Genomic DNA, 20,447 nt, shown 5'->3' with positions numbered 1-20,447 from the left:
TTGTCGATGATTCCTCAAAGTCTATTGTAATTTCCAGTCATATGCATAAAGGATGGCTAGATAAGTGCAAAAGCATGAAACTATGATTCTCGTCTGGAATTTTGAGCATCTGACACAGCCAACTAAATCTGACCCTTATCCTGTCAGGTTTTAAATTTTTTTGTGATTTGTTTTAAGCAGCTTATATTTTATCTTAAAAAAGAGTAAATCCAAATCAGACTACCAACTTCGATGTGAATTTGCATGGTGAGGGAAAGCTACCTGCTTGGTGATATCAGCCCCTGGTTATTGATATATTATCCTAAACCTGAGCTTGCTCAGCTGTTGGTGTTGGCTCAGTGTTTGATTGCTGTGCCTCCTGTCCAGCTTGCTCCAATGTGCTCATCAAGAGTAATTTTTGAACCTCTCTGAAAGTGGTATATCTAGATTCTATTTTTAAGGACTATTCATGAGATCATTAGCTAGTGAGAAATTTTCTGCATTAGTCAGGGATTAGATGGAGAAAGAGGGAAGAGCACCAGAAGGAGGTAGAGGCATTCATTTCCCTGTGTGAAAGACACATTTATTGATGAACATTGAAAGGAAGGTATTTTAGAAAGACATTTTAAAATGCCTGGCGACTTTTTGAACTCCTATATACATTTCTTGGTTTTAACAATCTAAAATTATAAATGATGAGTAATGTATGAATCTACACATAAAGCCATCCCATATCTAAGTTTTGTTGCCATTAACCAATCCTTCTTCTTTATGGCTATGTTGTCTCTTTAGTGGTTACAGCTGTCTGGGTTCAAATCTGGCTCTATTGTTCATTAGCTGAGTGAGCTTGAACCTGGTACTTACCTCTATGTACCTTAGTCTCCCTATTGGTAAAAAGATACAACACTCTGGACCCTGCCTCCTAGGGTTGTTGTGAGGATAGAGCAAATACATGCAAAGACCATAGAACTGTGCTTGTAAAATTGTCAGTTTATGCTGTAATTATAATATTTATTCTTGAGGAAGTTAAGTTGTTTTTGTTCTCCATATTTAGAAATAAACTGATAACTCATTGTAAATTCAAAAATGCTTCCTTCTCACGAATGCCACACTAGTATATTTAAGATTATGTAGATTTTTCTTTAAATGCCAGTTATATCTTATGAATTGAAATATTTTATTCTGGAAATAAAGCCTTTATGGCCCCAAAGTTTTTAAAAACTGAAAAAATAAGAATGTTAAAGGAAATAAATCTTGGATGTAATTACCTTTCCTAAGAAGCTCCCAGTGCCCTTGATTGAGAATACCATTAGTATCTCTAAAATCTCATTTCTCAGTGTGTACCCTTTGTCCATAGAATCGGATTGCAGAAAGGTTTACTGATATACAGAAACCAACCCATTTGTAGATAGGTACATTTAACATGTATATATCTGTATTAGCATAAATGTTGATGTTATTATTTAGAGACAGATTTTGTAGAGCAAAGCTAGTAGGTAGAAGAATGGAAATTGGAATAACACCATTGCATATAAGATTGACAGCCTAGCCATGGTTTTTGTGTTTTATCATCTGAAACATTGCTTGGTTTGCTGTTGATAAGAGCCACTGTGTTTCGCTTCTCAGGGAATGGGAGGGCAAACTCCTTCTGCTTCAGGAGATTCTGGATGAATGGCTCAAGGTCCAAGCCACGTGGCTGTATTTGGAGCCCATTTTTAGTTCTCCAGACATTATGTCTCAAATGCCTGAGGAAGGCAGACGATTTACAACCGTGGATAAAACGTGGAGAGATATAATGAAAAGTGTAGTACAGGTAGGTAAAAATCTCTGAGAATGTGATTGTTTTGTTGAAGTGACATGATTTTTGTTTTCAAAACAATCTAAATAAGCCATTGTCTTTTTCCCACATAGGCTCCTTTTCAGATATTATTTTAGAATCCCAGGAGCAAGAAACATCAAAAGGAAAATAGGTGTTTTGTCCTGATTACGTATTGAGGTCAAAATTGAATTTGCATTATTTAATGATAGTGGTTCTAGCAGTGGTTCTTCCTGGACGCTCTGGTAGGAAGACAGTGTACTCAGCGCACACTGTCCTGTCTGTTCTCTGGCCCCCATGTTACTGGCTGCACCACCACTGAAATGTACTGTGGTGGGAAAAGGTCAGCATGCCAACCGCTCAATCAACACGTTTCTCTGTAGGGACCAAAAAAAAAAAAAAAAAAAAAAAAAATAGAAGAGCTGCAAAGGTAAATATACTTAAAGGGCCCAATAAATACAAACAAAATGCAATCTACCAATCAATCACCACACAAATACAGTGGAGAACTTAGAATTTAAGTTAAGGAGGGAATTTAATAAAAACCAGTAACACCGAAAAAGGTATGGTTTTTGTTCAGTTCAAAAGACATTTATTTATTTACTGCCTGCAAAGCGTGGTTTGTGTGTTAGTGGAAGTTAAGATTAAAATACAAGAAATGTTAGCTATTAAATTATATCATTAAATGAATATAAACTTCTCTATTGGTGTTTTGATCAAATACAATATTGTAAGATAGGAAGAGTATTATCTTAAAGTTTTTCTACCCTAAAATGGAAATATGCATATTTTTATTATTTAAACTTTGAAAATTGTGACTCTAATCCTAAATACTGATGATACTGTATCAGTGTCAACTATATGATTTTATAGGAAAATATTCCATAAGATGGACTTGGGTCTGTTTATTTAATAAGTTTACTTCGTTTTATGTAATAATACTTGAAACAAAGCTTCTGTATAAACCAAACTTTTGTAGAATTAATCACACTGGAATTCCATATTTAAAGGACCTACTGGTGAGTCACTTTGTAACACATTTACTCATTTCTAATTAATTTGTTTTATAAATTTAGCCTTTCCTATATTGTTTCCTTACAACAGGGCAAAACCCTTAAAACATGTATACATTTTTGTTTGGAAGGGGATGAAGTAAAATTTTTTTGTTGCCCAAAAAAGAAAAAAAGTAGATGCTTGTATTCTCCTAGTTAATATAATTTTAAAAGTTAAAAACATTCTTTTTTTGACATTCGATCAAAATACTCTTCAAAATTCATATTGCTAGGGAAATTTTATGGATAGTTCAATGCCTAGGAAAGGGGAAGCTATGCTGAGTCTAGTAAATAAAGGAGAAAGATTTTCAATTCTATAAAACCGAATTAAAAACATATTAACAGAAAAGCATTACTTACTCTCATTCGCAAATAAGCAGTTTTCTTTGGATGACACTTCATTTACTTTTGCTATAAGACTTGATTATCTTCTTCAACTGGCTTTACATTTTCTTTTTCTCAATATGTTAGTATTCAGGACAGCTTTTGTCCATATTCTCCAGAGCTTTGCAAAGAAACATAAATCCATATTCTCTCAGGAAGGCTAATGAGGATGATCTGTATAGTAGAAGCCACTGGATTAAATGCTTGGTACAGAAAGCCATCACTTTCAGTCTTAGGGGTTTCTAATAAATGTTCTTTTAGAACTATGCCAAGAGAAAAGGCTCAGAGGTTAAAAACAGAATGTAAATGATGCTGTTAATATAAATGGCTTGATTGAGGTTATCTTGGTTCCTTAAGGTATAAGCATGAAATTGTTGTATGTTTTGGTACCTGCTCCTAACTACGCTTGGCCAAAGGCTGTTTCTCAGTGGGGAAAGCTCCCTTACTGACCTTTCAGTGTAATTCCAGAATTTTCCAGTCACTTTTGGTTATTAAGATAGTTTTGCCTATGAAGCTGTACCTGTTTGAAAACCTCAATGTCTTGTTCTACTTAGAACTCTTCCCCTACCTGTAGTCAGGTAGCCCTGAGGCTCTGGTAGGGTGGGGACTGCGCCCTCCCACACTGCTTCTCTCTTTCCTGGTCTTATCACTTGGTATTGGGACAGGGAGGAGGTAGGGAGGAGGTGAAGAGAAAAAGGGAAGGAGGGGGAGAAAGTAGAAAGAGGAAGAGAGAGGGAGAAAGAGGGAGAGGGAGGGAAAATGTACTGATGTAACCGATCCAGCCAAATTGGCTATTCTTTTCTTTGGTGGTCATAAGGTGGGCGGCCTCCTGTCTCTGGTACCTGCACTGTGCCTTTACTGTTGATCATCACAACTAGTCTAGCTTTTTGACCAGTTGTGGAGAGGTGAAGTCCACAGATTAACTCAGTGTGGACAGGTGAAGACCCCGACAAGCTCTGGCTGCTGAGGGATGCTATCTTGAGCATCTCCCCTAGGTTTGGTCATCCTCTGCCAGACTTGACTCCCATCTTCCAACTGACCTACCAATGATGGCTTTTGCCACATGCCTCTCATATGCATGTCTTTGGCCCCATATTCTAGTAGTAGTTCACAGATCTGTAGCCCTTAATTTCACCTGGGGTCTGCAGCATCTGGGATCCATCTTCTGTACTTCTTGGTAACCTTGAGCACATGGTCCTTGCCCTTCCTTCACCTGGTCGTCCCACCATACCACCTTCTCCCAGAGTTCTTCTCCTGTTCTCATAGCACTGGCACAGGTCAGCATGCTGGTGATGGAACAGACTTCCAGTTGGAGAAGAAGACGTCAGCCTCCTCTCTTTACATGCACTTGAAAACTTTTCTAGGGACTCTCCTGGGCCCCCTCCCTAATACAGGACCAGTGAATTGCCCATCATTTGGGGTTGAAAGAAGTGCATAATCTTTTGCGTGTACACAAACTTGACTTTTGATCCACATGAGTCTTCTGTATTTCGTACAAGGCAGGAAAAGGCACTCTTGAATTTCTCCCCAAACCTTTTCCTTTTGTAGTCTAACTGCATCTCAGGAAATATGAACACTATTCCCCTTGTTTTTCAGGCCAAAAGCATAGAGTCATTATTTTTCTTTTTTCTTTTTACTATAGTAAATATGATCGCTTGGCACCAAGCATCTCACCTCTTTCTAGTGAGCTGGAAAGCTAAAATCGTGTCTCCCAGACGCCTTAGCATCTAAGTTTCTGGAAGAGAATTCGATTTCGATGATTAGGTACGCTCATTTGGGATTTGGAAGGCATACAGTGGCCATCTTCTTGCCATTTTAGCTATTTCTGCTGTCAAGCAAAATCACTTTTTTTTTTTTCTTTTCCGACAGACTTCAGTGTCTGGTCACCAGTTTTATGGGTATTTACAGCCGATGATGATGGTGGCTTCGTGATCCTGCTCTCTGATCCTAGAATCACAGCCACCATGGTGTGCTCTTGAATGCAGTTACTTCTAGTGGTGGCGTCCTTTTGTCCTTACTGAGGCAGAGGTAGCAACACTCCTGGAAGATCAGTTCCACAGGTTCTAGGAGTCTTTCCTGGAAGCCCAGCCTGGAGTGTGCTCTCCTAGACCTTCTAATGATTTTGTAATAACTTAATTCCCTATATTAAATTTCCTTTTGCTTAATTACCTAGAAGGATTCTGCACTGAACTCTGAATAAAGATATCAGACCCTCAAAGTGGGCATCTAGGATCTTGGTCTATATGACCAGGTTGGACTTTAGGGTAGTTAAGATCTAGTTACCACCTGAAAATGGAACCCTGGTGGTACCTGGCATGCACTCCAAAATTCACTTACTTATTCTCTTGGTTTCCTGGAATGAAGCGTCTGTTTTACAGGCAGTGCTTTGGTGGACCAAGTGACTGCTGTGGTAGGTCAATAGAGTGCAAATTTGAAATACAAGGGATGTGAGATGGGCTGAATTTTTTCTAAAGCACTGGAGAAATTAAAGAAATAGCATAATTCAGGGCTTAAATTCTTTGCTCAAGACATGGTCAGAGGATTAAGGTGCTTCTGTGATTGCCCTCGAGAGCCTCTTAAGTCTCATAGCTACAAATTTGACATAGCCAAAAATTATAGAGTCTGATCCAGCAGGTTGCCAAATTATAATGTAATTTAATTCACAGCATTGCCAGATCTGTTCTGTGAAAGATAATTTACTTACTGGGAAGGAGTGGGATGGTGAGAACTGAGGATGGGGACAATTGGGTGAATTTGATTGACTTTGGGTACCCTGACCCTCACACTGAGAGCCTCCCTTGCCAGAAGGCTTGTCAGAATCCTAAGGAATATAGGAGGTATTATATTGCAACAGTGCTTGCCTAGGGAGAACCTAAGTTAGATACAGTCAAATGTATTGATGTGAGTGCACTTACCAGAGATCCTGGTTTCCATGAGCTAGTCAGGGAGATGTGAATGATTTCTGTTTTACTTGCTTTTTCGACCAAAACCTGGCTTCCGTGATGGCCTACCTAAATGAAGTTGAAATGCCAAAAAATCCTTGATATGATTTAAAGAAATTAAAGACTGGCTTATAGATTGCTGCAAAATATTTCTTGCATATCATCCAGAAGCAGAAATTACAACCTTCCCCGCCCCCTACTTAGGGGATTGACTTAAAGGGTAGTAGGAAGGGAATCCTACAACTTCAATAAATATTAGGGGTTTTTTAGACCTTGCCTATACAAATGGCCAGAAGTGTGGCTCTACATTGATCATAGTCAGTAGCGAACAGTTTGGCTGTATGATCAGGGACTTAGAAGAAACAAGATTGAAAGACTGGCAACAAGGAGGTCTGAGGAAGAGGTATAAGGGATCACAGAATAGACTAGAATATGAGTATATTTGTGCCCCATGTAAGTGTTTAATAATACACAGCACTGCAAAAGGAGGCACTTGATAATATTAGTTGACCAGTTGATCTATTTTGTGAATGTCAGTCAGCATATGCCATTGTATGCACAGTGAGCTATGAATAGAATAATCACATGATACGTTGTCCAGACTGCAGAATTTCTGAGAGTTAAAGCATTTAATAAGTAAGCTAGGAGAGCAAGCATAAACCAGAACTCTCCTCATCAAACTGGAGGAGGTCACTCAAGCTACAAACAAAGAAGTCATGATGGCAGAGGTGGGAATTATGGAAGGACTTGTCATTATGGGCTGTCCCTTACCCAACACTGCTGAGTGTCCAAGCTGCCAACAGCAGAAACTAACAACATGCTTCTGATACAGGGTCACACCTGAAGGGACCAGGCAGCCATTTAGAAGGAATTAAATACATTGGACCTCTTTCAACTTAGAAGGGATCAGTGATTTTTCTGCACCAGAGGGGTTTTCTTTCTTATTCCAAGTTTCTGTCAACACTGTCATTTACTGACTTACTGAATGACTTATTGTCACAGTTTCCACACAACATTGCTTCTGCTAAGGAACCCACACTACAAGGGAAATGAGGCAATTGACTGATACTCATAAGATTTACAGGTCCTATGTGAGCATTGACCTCGTAAAAAAGTGGAATGTCTCATGTTGAAGACTCAGTTGCTATTCCAGCAGGAAGAAAAGTGTGAGTTTGTGAGTTTGGGGTGCAGTTCTAGAGGATACATAGCATAAGTTCTCAACCAGCTCCAAATACAGAGTTTCTCCCATAGGCAGAGTACATGGGTCTGGGAATTAAGTGAAAATGACAGTGACACTTTATACCAATTCACCTAATAAACTTCTCACAATAATTTTGCTTCCCTGCTTTGTTCTTGCTAGTTGAAATATCTTAGTATCCAAGGGAGAAATGCTTCTGATGGGACATGGCAATGGTTTCCTTGAACAGGAAGTTCTTGATTTGCTCCCTCTACCCTTTTACCTCTCTGTCTTTATAACTTTTACCTTACTCTCTCTATTCCAGCCACACTAGCTTCCTTTTTTTTTTTTTTTTTCTTCTTTTTTTCAATCACACATGCCAAGCACCCTTTGCTGTAGAACCTTTGCTCTGACTGGACCCTGTTCCTGAAATGCTGTACCTCCAAATATCTGCAGAACTAATGAGTACCTTTGCTTCCTTGAAGTCTTTTCTCAAATATAACCTTTATAAAGAGCCTCACATTGAGCGTCGTATTTAAGTTGAAACCTGCCTTTGCCTTTCCTGGCAATCCTGATCCCCCTTTTCGTGTTTGCAGCATCTATCACCTTTTAACTTAATATATGATTTATGAATTGTTATGTTTGTTATCTATCGTCTGTCTCCTCAGGGAGGCTGGGATGTTTGTCTGTTTTGTTTGCTGTTGTGGCCCAAGCACTGAGAACAGTGTCTGACATCTATCAAGTCCTCCATAAATATTTGTTGAGTGAGTGGGTGAATAGTTAAATTGAGATTGATCCTTGAATTATTGCTAGTTCTAAGAATTCTGAAAAACCTTCTCTGAAAATTCAGTGTTAGAAACCTGGGTCCTAAGAGCTGGATTAATCCTAGAAACATCCTGCATCTTGAAAAAATTTCTATTTTTGGTGAGGTCAAAGGATCTGAAAGTTGTAAGGGAGCATGTAGGTCTACTCAGTGAACGCACATTTCCTTTCTTAGTACTTAAAAGGTTTAAAGAGGATCTGACTAGTTTTCTGTTGTCCAGGGTTTTCTGATTTGGAAGTTTATGCTTCTGGAAGTTTATAGAACTGGCTTGAGCTTCATTCCATTAAGTGTACTTTCTGTGAAGCTTCCTGGCAGCAGTAATTAGAATGCTCTCTCTGTATACCCCAATTAAAGTTTCAGGCCCTGATATCACAGGCAATTGGTTTAGAAATGTAAATCAACCAGTAGCTTGTCATTTGAGCTGATGAGATTGGTGATACTTGTGAAGCAAAAGAAGACACGTAAAATTTGTAAAATTATTTCTTTAATACCAAAAAGTAATAGCAGTTAATAATTCCTTTTCCTCTCCAGAAGCCGAAAAGTAATTAAAGCGTCAAAGGAGTCATACTTAGTTTCAAATTTCTGGTAGCTTTCTGTTATAACACCTTATTGTTCTGTCTTGAGAACCTTAGCTAATAAGTTGGTACAATAGGGGGGGGGGCCGTAAGTTCCTTGAGTGCCTTTGTGTGTCTGCAGGCTTAACTCATCCTCATTCACTCAAGCATTCAACAAATATTTATGGAATGCCTACTCTGTACTAGAATTTTGTGGCAATGCTTAAAGGAACTTAAAGCCAGTTTTATTTTACTATGATAAATATCTTACCAGAAGGATGGCAGTTTATAAAATGTTTATTTTAACTCCATTAAACCAATGGAGTGATGTAAGTGACTTACTCCATGAATTCCCCCAGAGTAGTGTCTCTCTGTCTGTATCTCATCAAGAGACAGTTATAGAAGGCGAAATGGAAAGGGTAGTTTCAAGCGTATGTGTGTTCTAGGCACCATATTAGGTGCTTCCAATATTTTGTCTAATTTGGTCTTCATAACAACTTTGAGAGAGGGCTCTTATCCCCATTTTAAAGATAAGAAAGTAGAGAGTCAGGTTAATTAAGTGATTAGGAACAAGGTCTGTTCTTCTCTTCATCTGATGTAGTCTCTGTTCTGTTTACCTTCTCATGGGAAGAGAGTGTTTAGTTTCCAGTCCAGAGATGATTGATTACTTTTCTATGTTTTTTTCTTAAGTCCATATACCAAGGTACATAGATTATCACCTGTGTTCATTCAGAACTAGCATATTTGACTTAGCGTCACTGAGCTGATCTAGATAAATAGGTTTGACCTCAGGAATTCAATAAAAATTTTTTTGCTCAAATGCTAAGTGCTTCCAAGGGGTATTTCTTTTGTAATTGCAATATTTAGGGAAAGAAATACGAACTGTTGTTTTAAATAACTGATTTTTTTTTAGCTTTCAAATCTCAGATCCAAAATAGCGAATTGCAATAAATTCTTTGGCTGAGAATAAAACAAACATTGTTAATTTGTGAAAGGAATTTTTCACATTTATTAGCAACATTTTTTTTTTTTTCCAACAAAGAAAAGCATACTTTTCCAGAAGGTGGCACTCTAAGAACACCAGTTTGGTTTTTGAATTTAGGAGTACAAGGGTACCGCTCCATACTTTGTCGAATGAACTGCACATTAAATTATGACCTGAATCTCTGTCATGCTTCTTTTTGTGTGCATTTTTAAATGTTTATTTGAAACATAAAACTCTTAGGAAATATAATAAAATGCCTTTAAAATATTGTGCCTCTTTAAAGATAAGTGAATTGCATATGTTGCATATTCCATATGAACCTGTTCTACCGAAAAAAAAAAAAACAGGTATTAATGATGATTATTTTGTTCTTTGATTAAATTGCCGTGTTCCCAAGTTACATTGTTATATTTCAAAACAAAGCAGAAAATTATCTTTCCTTTCCAGTCACATTGAAAGTGTATTAACAAAAACATGTTCCTGCAGTAGAATAAAATTTCTCTGTGAAACAATTTACAGTTGAAATTTTTGATTGATCTCACAGTCAGTACCAAACTCCCTTTGGCTAAGTACCAAAAATAAGTTTAAATTAGTTAATCTTAAAATTCTTTTTAATTTTTAACAATATTCCCTTGATTTAATTTCATGTAAATTTTCTAAATGTACCAGTATATTCTCATGAAGTTTATTTGGTCTGGTGATTAAAATCTCTAATGTGTTTTACCACCTCTTTCTCACACTTCTAAGCCTACTTAGTAAAGAATTCTTCTTTCTTTGTCATTGGTGTCAGTGGTGAACACTGAGTTTGGGATTATAAGACCAAGACTAGACCTGGATGACATCAATCATGTGTTAAGGAAAAATAGTAAAAAGAATTTTATTTCAGCTCTGTCTAGATTGTGTTTTAATATGTATTTTGAAAGATTTTCATAAGCCTGGTGGTTACTTGTAGGGGTATTTTGAGAAATCAATAAACTATTTCTTAAAATATCAGTTCTTAAGACCAGCTTTTGGTATAATTCTTATTTTGGATCCTACAGCATAAAAGAAAGCTTTTAAAAATACTTGATTGTGTTTGAATCCCTTTAAAGCAAACAGCTCACAGTGACACTTTCAAGTGATAGAATATTCAGAAATCCATACCTTGAAAGTAGAACAATCTTAGTCTCTAGAGAGTTCAGGAAGAACACACCTTGAACTTCAGTCCTTCAACAAGCAGAGTGTTACAATGCAGTTCCAAAGGTAGTTCTTTGCAATGTAAGATCTTTATGGAAAGCTCCTTCCTCCACGCTCCCAACCCCTTATTTTTATCTACCCTCATAAAACAGGAATTGTGATTTTATTACTATTGATAACAATAATATTCAAAATAATAATTATAATGATGACATCTTTTTAGAGTACTTTTCCTCAAAGAACAAAAGACAAACATCTCATACTCTTTTGTTTCCTCCTGTCCTTCTTGTGAGTTCAGATAGTGTCCCCCTCCCCACTCCCGCCACACTCATTGTCTCTCACAGTTCCCAACTTAGAATGAGAAACTGTGGCCCACGTCAATGAGGATCAAGTCAACGTGGCTTTTACACAATTAAAGAGGCTGGTTAGATCTAGACTATGCAAGAGTACTTTTAAAAAATAAATAAGTATTCACTTTAAATTTTGAATAACTTTTGTTATATTAAAACCATGCAATCTCAAATATAATAGGAATATAAAGTCAATATGAATATCCAATATTTTTGAGTTGTACATTTTTTGTTTTTAGGATAAACATGTTCTGGCAGTTGTAACTATTGAGAGAATGCTGGAGAGGCTGAAAAAATCTAATGAACTTTTGGAACTCATTCTTAAAGGACTTAATGAATATCTGGAAAAGAAGCGTCTCTTCTTCCCCAGATTCTTTTTCTTGTCTAACGATGAACTTCTTGAGATACTCTCTGAGACTAAAGATCCCACTAGGTAAGTAAGATATACATATATATTATACGTATATAAAACATGGCTAAGTTTATTGCCTTTAATTTTCAGAATAATGCAGAACTTAAATATATATGATTTTGGGACTTCCCTGGTGGTGCAGTGGTTAAGAATCCGCCTGCCAATGCTGGGGACACGGGTTCGATCCCTGGTCCAGGAAGATCCCACATGCCGCGGAGCAGGTAAGTCCATGCGCCACAACTACTGAGCCTGCGCTCTAGAGCCTGCGAGCCACAACTACTGAGCCTGCGTGCCTAGAGCCCGTGCTCCACAACTAGAGAAGCCACCACAATGAGAAGCCCACGCACCGCAACAAAGAGTAGCCCCCACTTGCCACAACTAGAGAAAGCTTGTGTGCAGCAACAAAGACCCAACGCAACCAAAAAAATATATATATATATATGATTTTGTTTATGTAATAACTTTTTTCAAGACTATTCTAAATCATATCAATAACCAACTTAAATAATTATTAAAAACATAAGGAATACCATTGAATGATATTTTTCCAAATGTGATGAATCTTGGAGTGGATTTCTCATTTTATCGCATATTTTCTTACAGATTTTTCAGAACACATCCCTCTTCTACATCCCATGCAGAATAAAAATCAGCGCCCTCTCAGTGGCTTGCAGTCACCCACGCAGGTGCTCCCCCATGATCCTTCCTAGTCATCCCCCACCAGCTTTCTTCTTGTTTATTCTGCTACAGTCCTTGCAATTCTCCCATAAAAGGGGCAGCCTCCTCCCTCAGTGTACTGTTTTTTTTGCCTAGGATCCTCCTCACCCAAATATCCATAAGACTTCTTTTACCTCCTCTAGATCTTTGTGGAAACCTGCTCAAACATCTGCCACTCAAGAAGGCCTTCCCTGGCCACTGTGTTTAAAATGACTACCCCTTCTAGCACTCCCTAGTCACCTTTCTTGATTATCTTCTCTGCCTCATTTTCTTTCAGCACACTTTTTATCATCTGGCTTACTCTATAATGTGCTTATTTGTTTACTGTTTGCTTTCCTCTAGCGGAACATAAGCTCCATGATGGCTGAGATTTTTTACCTTTTCCCCCTCACAGCTGATTCCCTATTCCTTAGAAGAGTGTCTGGTTTACATCAGGCAGTGAATAGATATTTGTTAAATTTGTCAGTTTTGTGTCTTGTGCCTTCAAAGTAGGAGACAAGTAATCCAGACAAAAAGATAAATTTAGACTCAGATTTCCATCTGACGTTTTATACTCTGCCCATTTTTTGCCTGTTTGAAAGATAAATTCAATTGGTCATTTGTAACGTGCCAAAAATGAGGAATTTAGTCAGTTCCGTCTGTATTACAATGAATAGACTAAAGTTGGGCACCTTCAAAGTAGTTGATTTACTTAAAGCACTAAACCTAGTTCATAATTTGCAAGCCATCTCTGAAGATCCTGGTTGAAATATCTACTTTTTGCGCATTTGAAGATTCTTCATATTAGTGTTTTATCTGTTGGTCAAGATTGGTTTGGTCCTTGTATTACTTTTAACAGCTTTTGATTCATTGTGTTGGAAACAAAGGCCTCATGTAGCTCTTATTATAATTGTAATTTTACAGATCTTTTTGTGATTATTCCATTAATGATGATCTCCCTTTGGACTGTATAATCCATGCATCCGTGCAGGCAAGAATTGTGTTGTGTTTTTTTTTTTTTTTCTATCAGTGCTTCATCTCTAGCATCTAGCAGGGGCCTCATGCATAGTGCACATTTATGAATTTTGAATGAGGATTGGTATACAAAGAACACTGATATTTAGGGAATTGCTTTTATTTGGTTAAGTCTCTTAAACATTTTTTTTCCTGACAGAGTACAACCTCACTTCAAGAAATGTTTTGAAGGAATTGCAAAGGTGGAATTTACAGAAAGTTTGGACATTACTCACATGAAGAGTAGTGAAGGAGAAGTGGTGGAACTCGTAGACACCATTTCAACCGCCAAAGCCAGAGGTCAAGTGGAGAAGTGGTTGGTTGAGTTAGAGAGAGTTATGATTAAATCCATCCATAAGGTAGCCGACTGTATTTATTATTATTCCTAGTAAAGATGATAGAACGTTAATGTATTATTGATAAATGCACTCTTATTTAGACAAACTGAGTCATGAATTACCAATTCAATTGTAACAGATAGATTGAAGGCAAAGATATGGTCTCTGATAATAATTTTGTAGTGACTCACTTGAAAAGTGAGACAAAATACCGTACATACTACAACAAACTTGGGTTTTAGTCATGAGTCTGTCTCATTTCTTGTGCTTTCAATGTTAGACACACTTTGGTCTGCATGGTCTGTCTTTAGTCTGTCCTTGGAAGCACCTCTCTACAGTTTCACATCAGTCTCCTTGACATGTATGTTCCGCTGGTGGTTCCTTTTGTTCTGTGAATATATAAAATATGTACCAAAATGTTAGAAAATCATAAGTGCTTTCTACAATTAACAGTAACTTCATATTTTCCATATCTCAGAAAGCATATTACCACCTCAATTATTTGTAATTATTTTTGTTAGTAGAGAATTTTAAGTCGAGGGAGCAAATAGAGCTTAATTGAGCAGTTAATTAATTTTTTACTATAATGTGGGCTTAGCATTCAAGTTCCTTACCAGGAATAAAAATCATGATTGCGCAGGGAAGCATGAGAGCAAGAATGAGAAGGAAATATGGCATCAAGTCCTAATCGACAACAGCTTTCGTGAATTTTTCAGATGCTGTCACACATTATTGAAAAATTCACTGGAATCTAGGTGTTTAATGTACATCATGTGTCTTAATGTTCCCTCCTCTTAAATATAATTTTAATATCTGCCTGCATTGTATTTTTTCAATAGATGCAAAATCTTCAGGAAAGGTTCCCATTTCTCCCTATTATGGATTAAGTGATAATGAATGTCCTTATGCATACTGGTTTCTTTGATTGAATTATTTATTTTCTTATGATAACTTCTCATATGTAGAATCACTGGGCAAAAGAGGATGAGCTTTTGTAGGGCTTGATAAATATTGACAAGCAGCTTTGCCATTTACGTAGCTATCAGCAGTTAAATGCATTTCACTTCGACCACTACTTAGCAGCATTGAATTGGTTATATGGTTTGTTAATTGATGTATACAGTGATAACTCATTATTTTAGGCATATCTAATACTATTTCAACTATTCTTTTAATTTTGTTTGTCAAAGTACTCAGAGAAAATATTTTGGTTACCATTTCAGAGCATTAAGATGGGGTGGCAAGTAATCGGCTAGGAAATATCTTCCCCAAATGTTCATGTGTAAGTTTGTGTTGGTGGGAAAAATGCAAGTGAATGCCATGTGAAATACTACAGATAGGAGCTATGTGTGTTACTGTGTTGTGCTATATGTATTTGCATGCTTGAAAGGCTACTGCATGCCTAAATTAAGTGAATTTTGTGTCATTTCTAAATAATAAAAAATCATGTTCTTGGCACCTTTGCCCTTTTATCTTACTGGATTATCATGGGTTGAATACTGCAGTTTGCTGTAGTTTGGCAGTTTGCTACTGCCAAAATATGTTATTTTTCATATATGGCATACACAGTTTACTAATATATTTTATATACAATATTATAGAACTTTATGTAATCATATTTCTCCTCATCCAACTATATAGAAATTTGTGATTTAGATTTTAATGCCTCCCTCCTGTTCTCTCCACAGTGTCCTTCTAGAACACATGTTTATTCCATCTTTGGCATTTCTCTACTGTACCTTCTATTCTTTCCTGTGTTCCTCCCATCTCTCAGTTGCTCCTTTTCACCTGCCCTTTCTGCTTCCTCTAGCCTTTTACATTTTCTTTATTATCAATAGACAACATTGCCCTTCATTTCTTTCCAACTCCATAAATATCCTAGCTAAACTAGAAATCCAGAAAGATTCGCCTATCCTTATATATTTCTTAGAAAAATTTGTAATTTTGACAATCTTTTCTGAAATTCAGACATTAACGTGACTATCACCTCATAGATGTTACTATTTTTGATTGATACATATAATAGATTGGAATGTTTCCCACTGATGGCTGGGAGATAGAGTGGATCTATGAATTCACTGAAAACATATGTAGTAAAGTACATGACTTAGGCTTCCTGAATTTACAGATCTCAACTCTCCATGAATGAATTATATATCCACCGTGTCATCATAGCCTTGGGTATCAAACTACAGGACTGAGAGGGAGTGAGGTCTGGAAACACAGGAGGAACTTTAGAGGAATTGCATAGTGTGCTTGAGTGTGCATGTACACATATACACATGGCTGAGTGGGGATCTGATTAAGTTCAAAGAAAATAATCTGTGAATTTGACAGATCTCATTTTGGAATTATTTGAACTTATGTTTTGTAATTAAATTGCTTGTGTTTGTTCAGTCCAAATGTATCTAGGACATCTTTGGCTACGACTGGCCAAAGAAATATTTCATATAATGTGGTTCACACACATAGATTATGTATCAGCAAAATAAAATGCTATGTAATATATTTGTTTTGCTCACAGGTGTATGGAAAAACTTGAAATTGTCTAGTTACATGCTTTAAATCTTCGTTATTGGCTAAGATGTAAGAAGTTGAGCAGTACAAGATAATCCACTCAGGAGTTAGCTCTTCATTTTTTAGCTTGTTCAAGTAAAGTATGAAACTGTTTACCTTTAGCATTTTCTTTTTCAATTAGGTAATTAGAGACGCACTTTTTGCCTATACACAACATGAACGAATTAACTGGGTAAGAGATTGGCCTGGACAGACAGTTCTCTGTGTATCCCAAACCTTTTGGACAATAGAAGTACAAACAGCTATTGCAAAAGGACAAAAGGTAAGCTTTTATTACCCACAGGTTTTGCAGCGTTTTAAAAATAGTTATAATTGCCAAAATACAATTATTCTAAAAAAAAATAAAGACAGTCCACTCAAAAAGCCAAGCATACTGGAGCCTCAATCTTTTTATTATATACATTTTTATGCCTTTAAAAATACAGTAATAATAGGACAAAGAAATGTCCTGAACTCAGAAAGATTAAGAGGAAATACGTAATATAATTCTCTTTTATATCTTCAGTAAAACTACCCTATGAAGACAAAAGATATTGACTTATTTTGACTATTTTAATTTTTAGTGTACTGATTTTTAGTAAATAATATTTTGAATGATGCTTAATTTAAATTATTCTAACAAATATATGAATTTAATATTAATTGAATTGCTGTTATTAAAAACAAGCAGCATTCTTTTTTTTTTTTAACTTTTTGGGTTTATTTATTTATTTATTTATTTATTTATTTTTGGCTGTGTTGGGTCTTCATTTCTGTGCGAGGGCTTTCTCTACTTGCGGCAAGCGGGGGCCACTCTTCATCGCGGTGCGTGGGCCTCTCATTATCGCGGCCTCTCTTGTTGCGGAGCACAGGCTCCAGACGTGCAGGCTCAGTAATTGTGGCTCACGGGCCTCGCTCACGGGCCTCGTTGCTCCGCGGCACGTGGGATCTTCCCAGAACAGGGCTCGAACCCGTGTCCCCTGCATTGGCAGGCAAATTCTCAACCACTGCGCCACCAGGAAAGCCCCGGAAGCAGCATTCTTATCCATAAGGTAGGATTCCAAGCAGGTCAACTTTTGGTTGACTGATAGGTCAGTTGGAATCTAGCAATTGCAGATGTTGTTTAAAGCCATGAGTTTTTAATGTATTTTTTACATGGAATTTGGCATTTTTGTCTGTAAGGTATTGTTGAACACTGGTGAGTGTTGGGTTTGAGAGAGACTCGTATTCTCTGCAAGCAGGCAGATCTCATAGAGGAGGGAGCTGAGTGACACATGCTTAGTTCACTCCAACTTACCAACAGGTCACTTATTTCTCCTCTGAGGAAAGGATAAGGGCGTAGGGCAGGAAGTCAGGGATTTTTAGGAAAAAGTCTTTCTTCATGGAAACCAGAGCATGGGGAATGAGGGTTTCCCTTACAGCAGTAAGCCCTTGGGGATACTCCTGGGCTCTTGGCCGTCTATGTGCATGTTTCTTTTCTCCCCAGTGGGTCCAGAAACTTCATTTTGTCTTTTTACTTTTAAGCTTCCACTCAGCCACCTCCCCACACAACGGGATTCCTCTATCGCTGATGTGGGTTACTGGGGGGGACATGTAGCCCTCTGGATCTCGCTCCTTGCTTGCTGGCCCCCCCAAATCACCATGCCAACTTTCTCATTCACCACTATGGGAAATAGAGGGAACAAAGATGCAAATGTGAGCAAATAAGACAAATTTGTAGGCATCGTCCACATTTCTTCAGTTTAAATGTGATGTTTATTAAACCTCCACCCATCTGTCAAAACCATATTTTTCTCTGGAACAGGTAGGAGTCGAGGTAGAGAATTTAAGTGTAAACCTTTCATGCTTCTCCTTATCTCCCAGGCGTAATTTGTATCTCAAGGGACACACAATTTAGGTCATTCCATTTCAGTGTGTCCTCTGCTCAAAGCTATCTGCCTACAATTCTTACCATATTGTTCTTACCGTATTTTATACAGATACAAATAGATTTTTTTTTTTTTTTGGTTTACAACAGTGTCCACTGATACTGAGATGAGGTTATTTTTTCACTCATTTAGTAGTTTACTCCATTTTATCCCACTCATGTAATACGGTGCACGTGTGGAGCCATTCACAGAGAAAGCCAAAATGAGAATCCGTGCCTTGAGTGACTGCTACTCCAGGGGGACTCGGCTTCATAGCCGTAGATCCTCTAAAGCTGTAATTTAGTGGAATTTAGCAAGCCTTTTTTGCTGTTACTTGCTGGATTGTTCTCTTCTGTTGTGTTTTGTGATGTTTCACATAGCTACATTTCATGGAATGAAATGAAGCGTTGTACGTGTCCTTAAAAATTAATTCTTTCCTTTTTCCTCTGCTTGTGAATACTCTGCTTCAATATGCCCTTCATCTGCTGCCTGTGTACCTTGTCCCTGTCTGTATCTCACGCATATTCAGTTTGTTTCGGTTCTGTGGCAGCATCAGGAGGGGATGGCACATGTTTTAGTACTCTAAAGCATTGATGATTTAAGAAAATTTAATATGTGTTTCTATCATGGGAGGATAGCACATGTTTTAGTATTCTGTGTGTTGATAACTTTTTCCTTAATTAACGTGTGGTTCACATTTGAAACTGATATCTTTGGTTCAGTAACTGGAGACTCTTGGCAGCCTCAGAGAAGACTAGACATTTCCATTCTCTGCAAACACTCCAAGGTGTCTGGAGCTTGATGCTATGATAGCACCATGTTGTACTGTCCCACTTCCAGAGGACCCATTCCCCTCAGGATCTGTTTCCATTTATTTATTCAAGGAATATTCACTGTGGAACTAGTCAGTATATGAGCTATTACAGGGGCTAAAAATGAGTGAAAGAATCACCACTGTCACAGAGCTTGGGTTATTGCAAATATTGATATGATTTTGAGTCAGTTTATCATTGTGTATGTAGAGGGAACTAGGTATGATAAAAATATGATTCCAGACAGGGTTTATTTTGGATGACTATATAAAATATTGATAGTTACCTTTAGATTCATTAGTTCACTGTACAGAATAGTTTACAATGAATAAAATGCAACAAAAGTAATTCAATATCATGATTTTTTTCAATCTAGCTGATCTGAATTCTCATTGATTTATTATAATATAGTTCCTAAAGAACTTTGTTCATCACAGTTTGAAGCTAAATTTTAGTTCTAAATCTGTTTTTCTAGTATAGCAAAATACATTCTGCTAATGTAAATAGTAACAAATTCTTATGGACATATAATTTATACCGTCAGGTCCAAACATTAAAAGTTTAATCTTATGCCTTGTGTTGAACTACAGTATGTGCGAACTGGTAAGACTCTCAAAGATCCTGACTTTTACTGATTAGGAAACTAAGATGCACCACCTGGTGTAGTTTGTGTTCCTAGGAGCAAAACTATTCTTACTAATTTGTGTACTCAATATACTTAAATTCACTAATTGGCTCCAAGAATTTAAACACTTGGGGTTATTTAAACATAGGTGGGACAGAATTTTATTTTTCACTACTTATGAAGCAAATTAATAGCAATTAATTATGAAAATGATATAAATGGAATAGTGTTCAAGCACCAAACTTTTGAAAAAATGACTTCCTAAAAAAAAGGATAAAATATTTCAAGGAGTAATAAAAGTGACCCTTAAAGAAACAAGTCTCCAACTCTATCCTTTAAGCTTTTCTCATCCTCGGAATTCCTCATTTTTAGTTTCATTGCTACCACTTCCCTGGTCCTAAAGGAGTGAAATAAACTCATTGGTGTACAATGCTTATTAAATATTATTAGAGTGGGGAAAAGTGACCATATCAGCCTGCTGGAGGATATTTACACTTCCCTTAAGCACAGCAGTTTTCATTGATTTTAATTTGATTTTCTTAAACCCTCTTCTCTTTTTCAGATACTAATCAGATTTACCCACCAGAAAAGAGACCCCTCCCAAAGCGAACCTGATCCTTAGAACTGGCCTTAGCTCACCGTAAACTAAAATGTTAGGTGTTTTGTATTTTAGGATCTTTACATTTCAAGTGGCACAAATCCTACTCAGAAGCTCACACAGGAGTACTAGAAGGATTCATGAGATCTAAGGTAGAGCATTTGGAATCAGGATCTCAGGGCTTCATCACTGCTGCAGTTTCTCTTTTGTTGTCTATTTTTCATCTCTACTGGTCTCTGTCAGGCTTTTTT

General features: G+C 37.1%; 1 protein-coding gene across 1 annotated transcript in view; it reads left to right on the top strand.

Annotated features, from left to right (window-relative positions):
• Positions 1–20,447, top strand: part of DNAH7 (dynein axonemal heavy chain 7) — a 249,393-nt gene that overhangs the window by 71,533 nt on the left and 157,413 nt on the right. The window contains exons 19-22 of the mRNA XM_057551036.1: positions 1,606–1,792; positions 11,478–11,671; positions 13,521–13,719; positions 16,397–16,537. Of these exons, the coding sequence (XP_057407019.1) occupies positions 1,606–1,792; positions 11,478–11,671; positions 13,521–13,719; positions 16,397–16,537 (721 nt within the window). The remainder of the gene's footprint in view (positions 1–1,605; positions 1,793–11,477; positions 11,672–13,520; positions 13,720–16,396; positions 16,538–20,447) is intronic.

The sequence above is a fragment of the Balaenoptera acutorostrata genome, chromosome 8, assembly GCF_949987535.1.
Source record: "Balaenoptera acutorostrata chromosome 8, mBalAcu1.1, whole genome shotgun sequence".
NCBI lineage: Eukaryota > Metazoa > Chordata > Mammalia > Artiodactyla > Balaenopteridae > Balaenoptera > Balaenoptera acutorostrata.
This window is presented reverse-complemented; position numbering and strand designations above follow the sequence as displayed.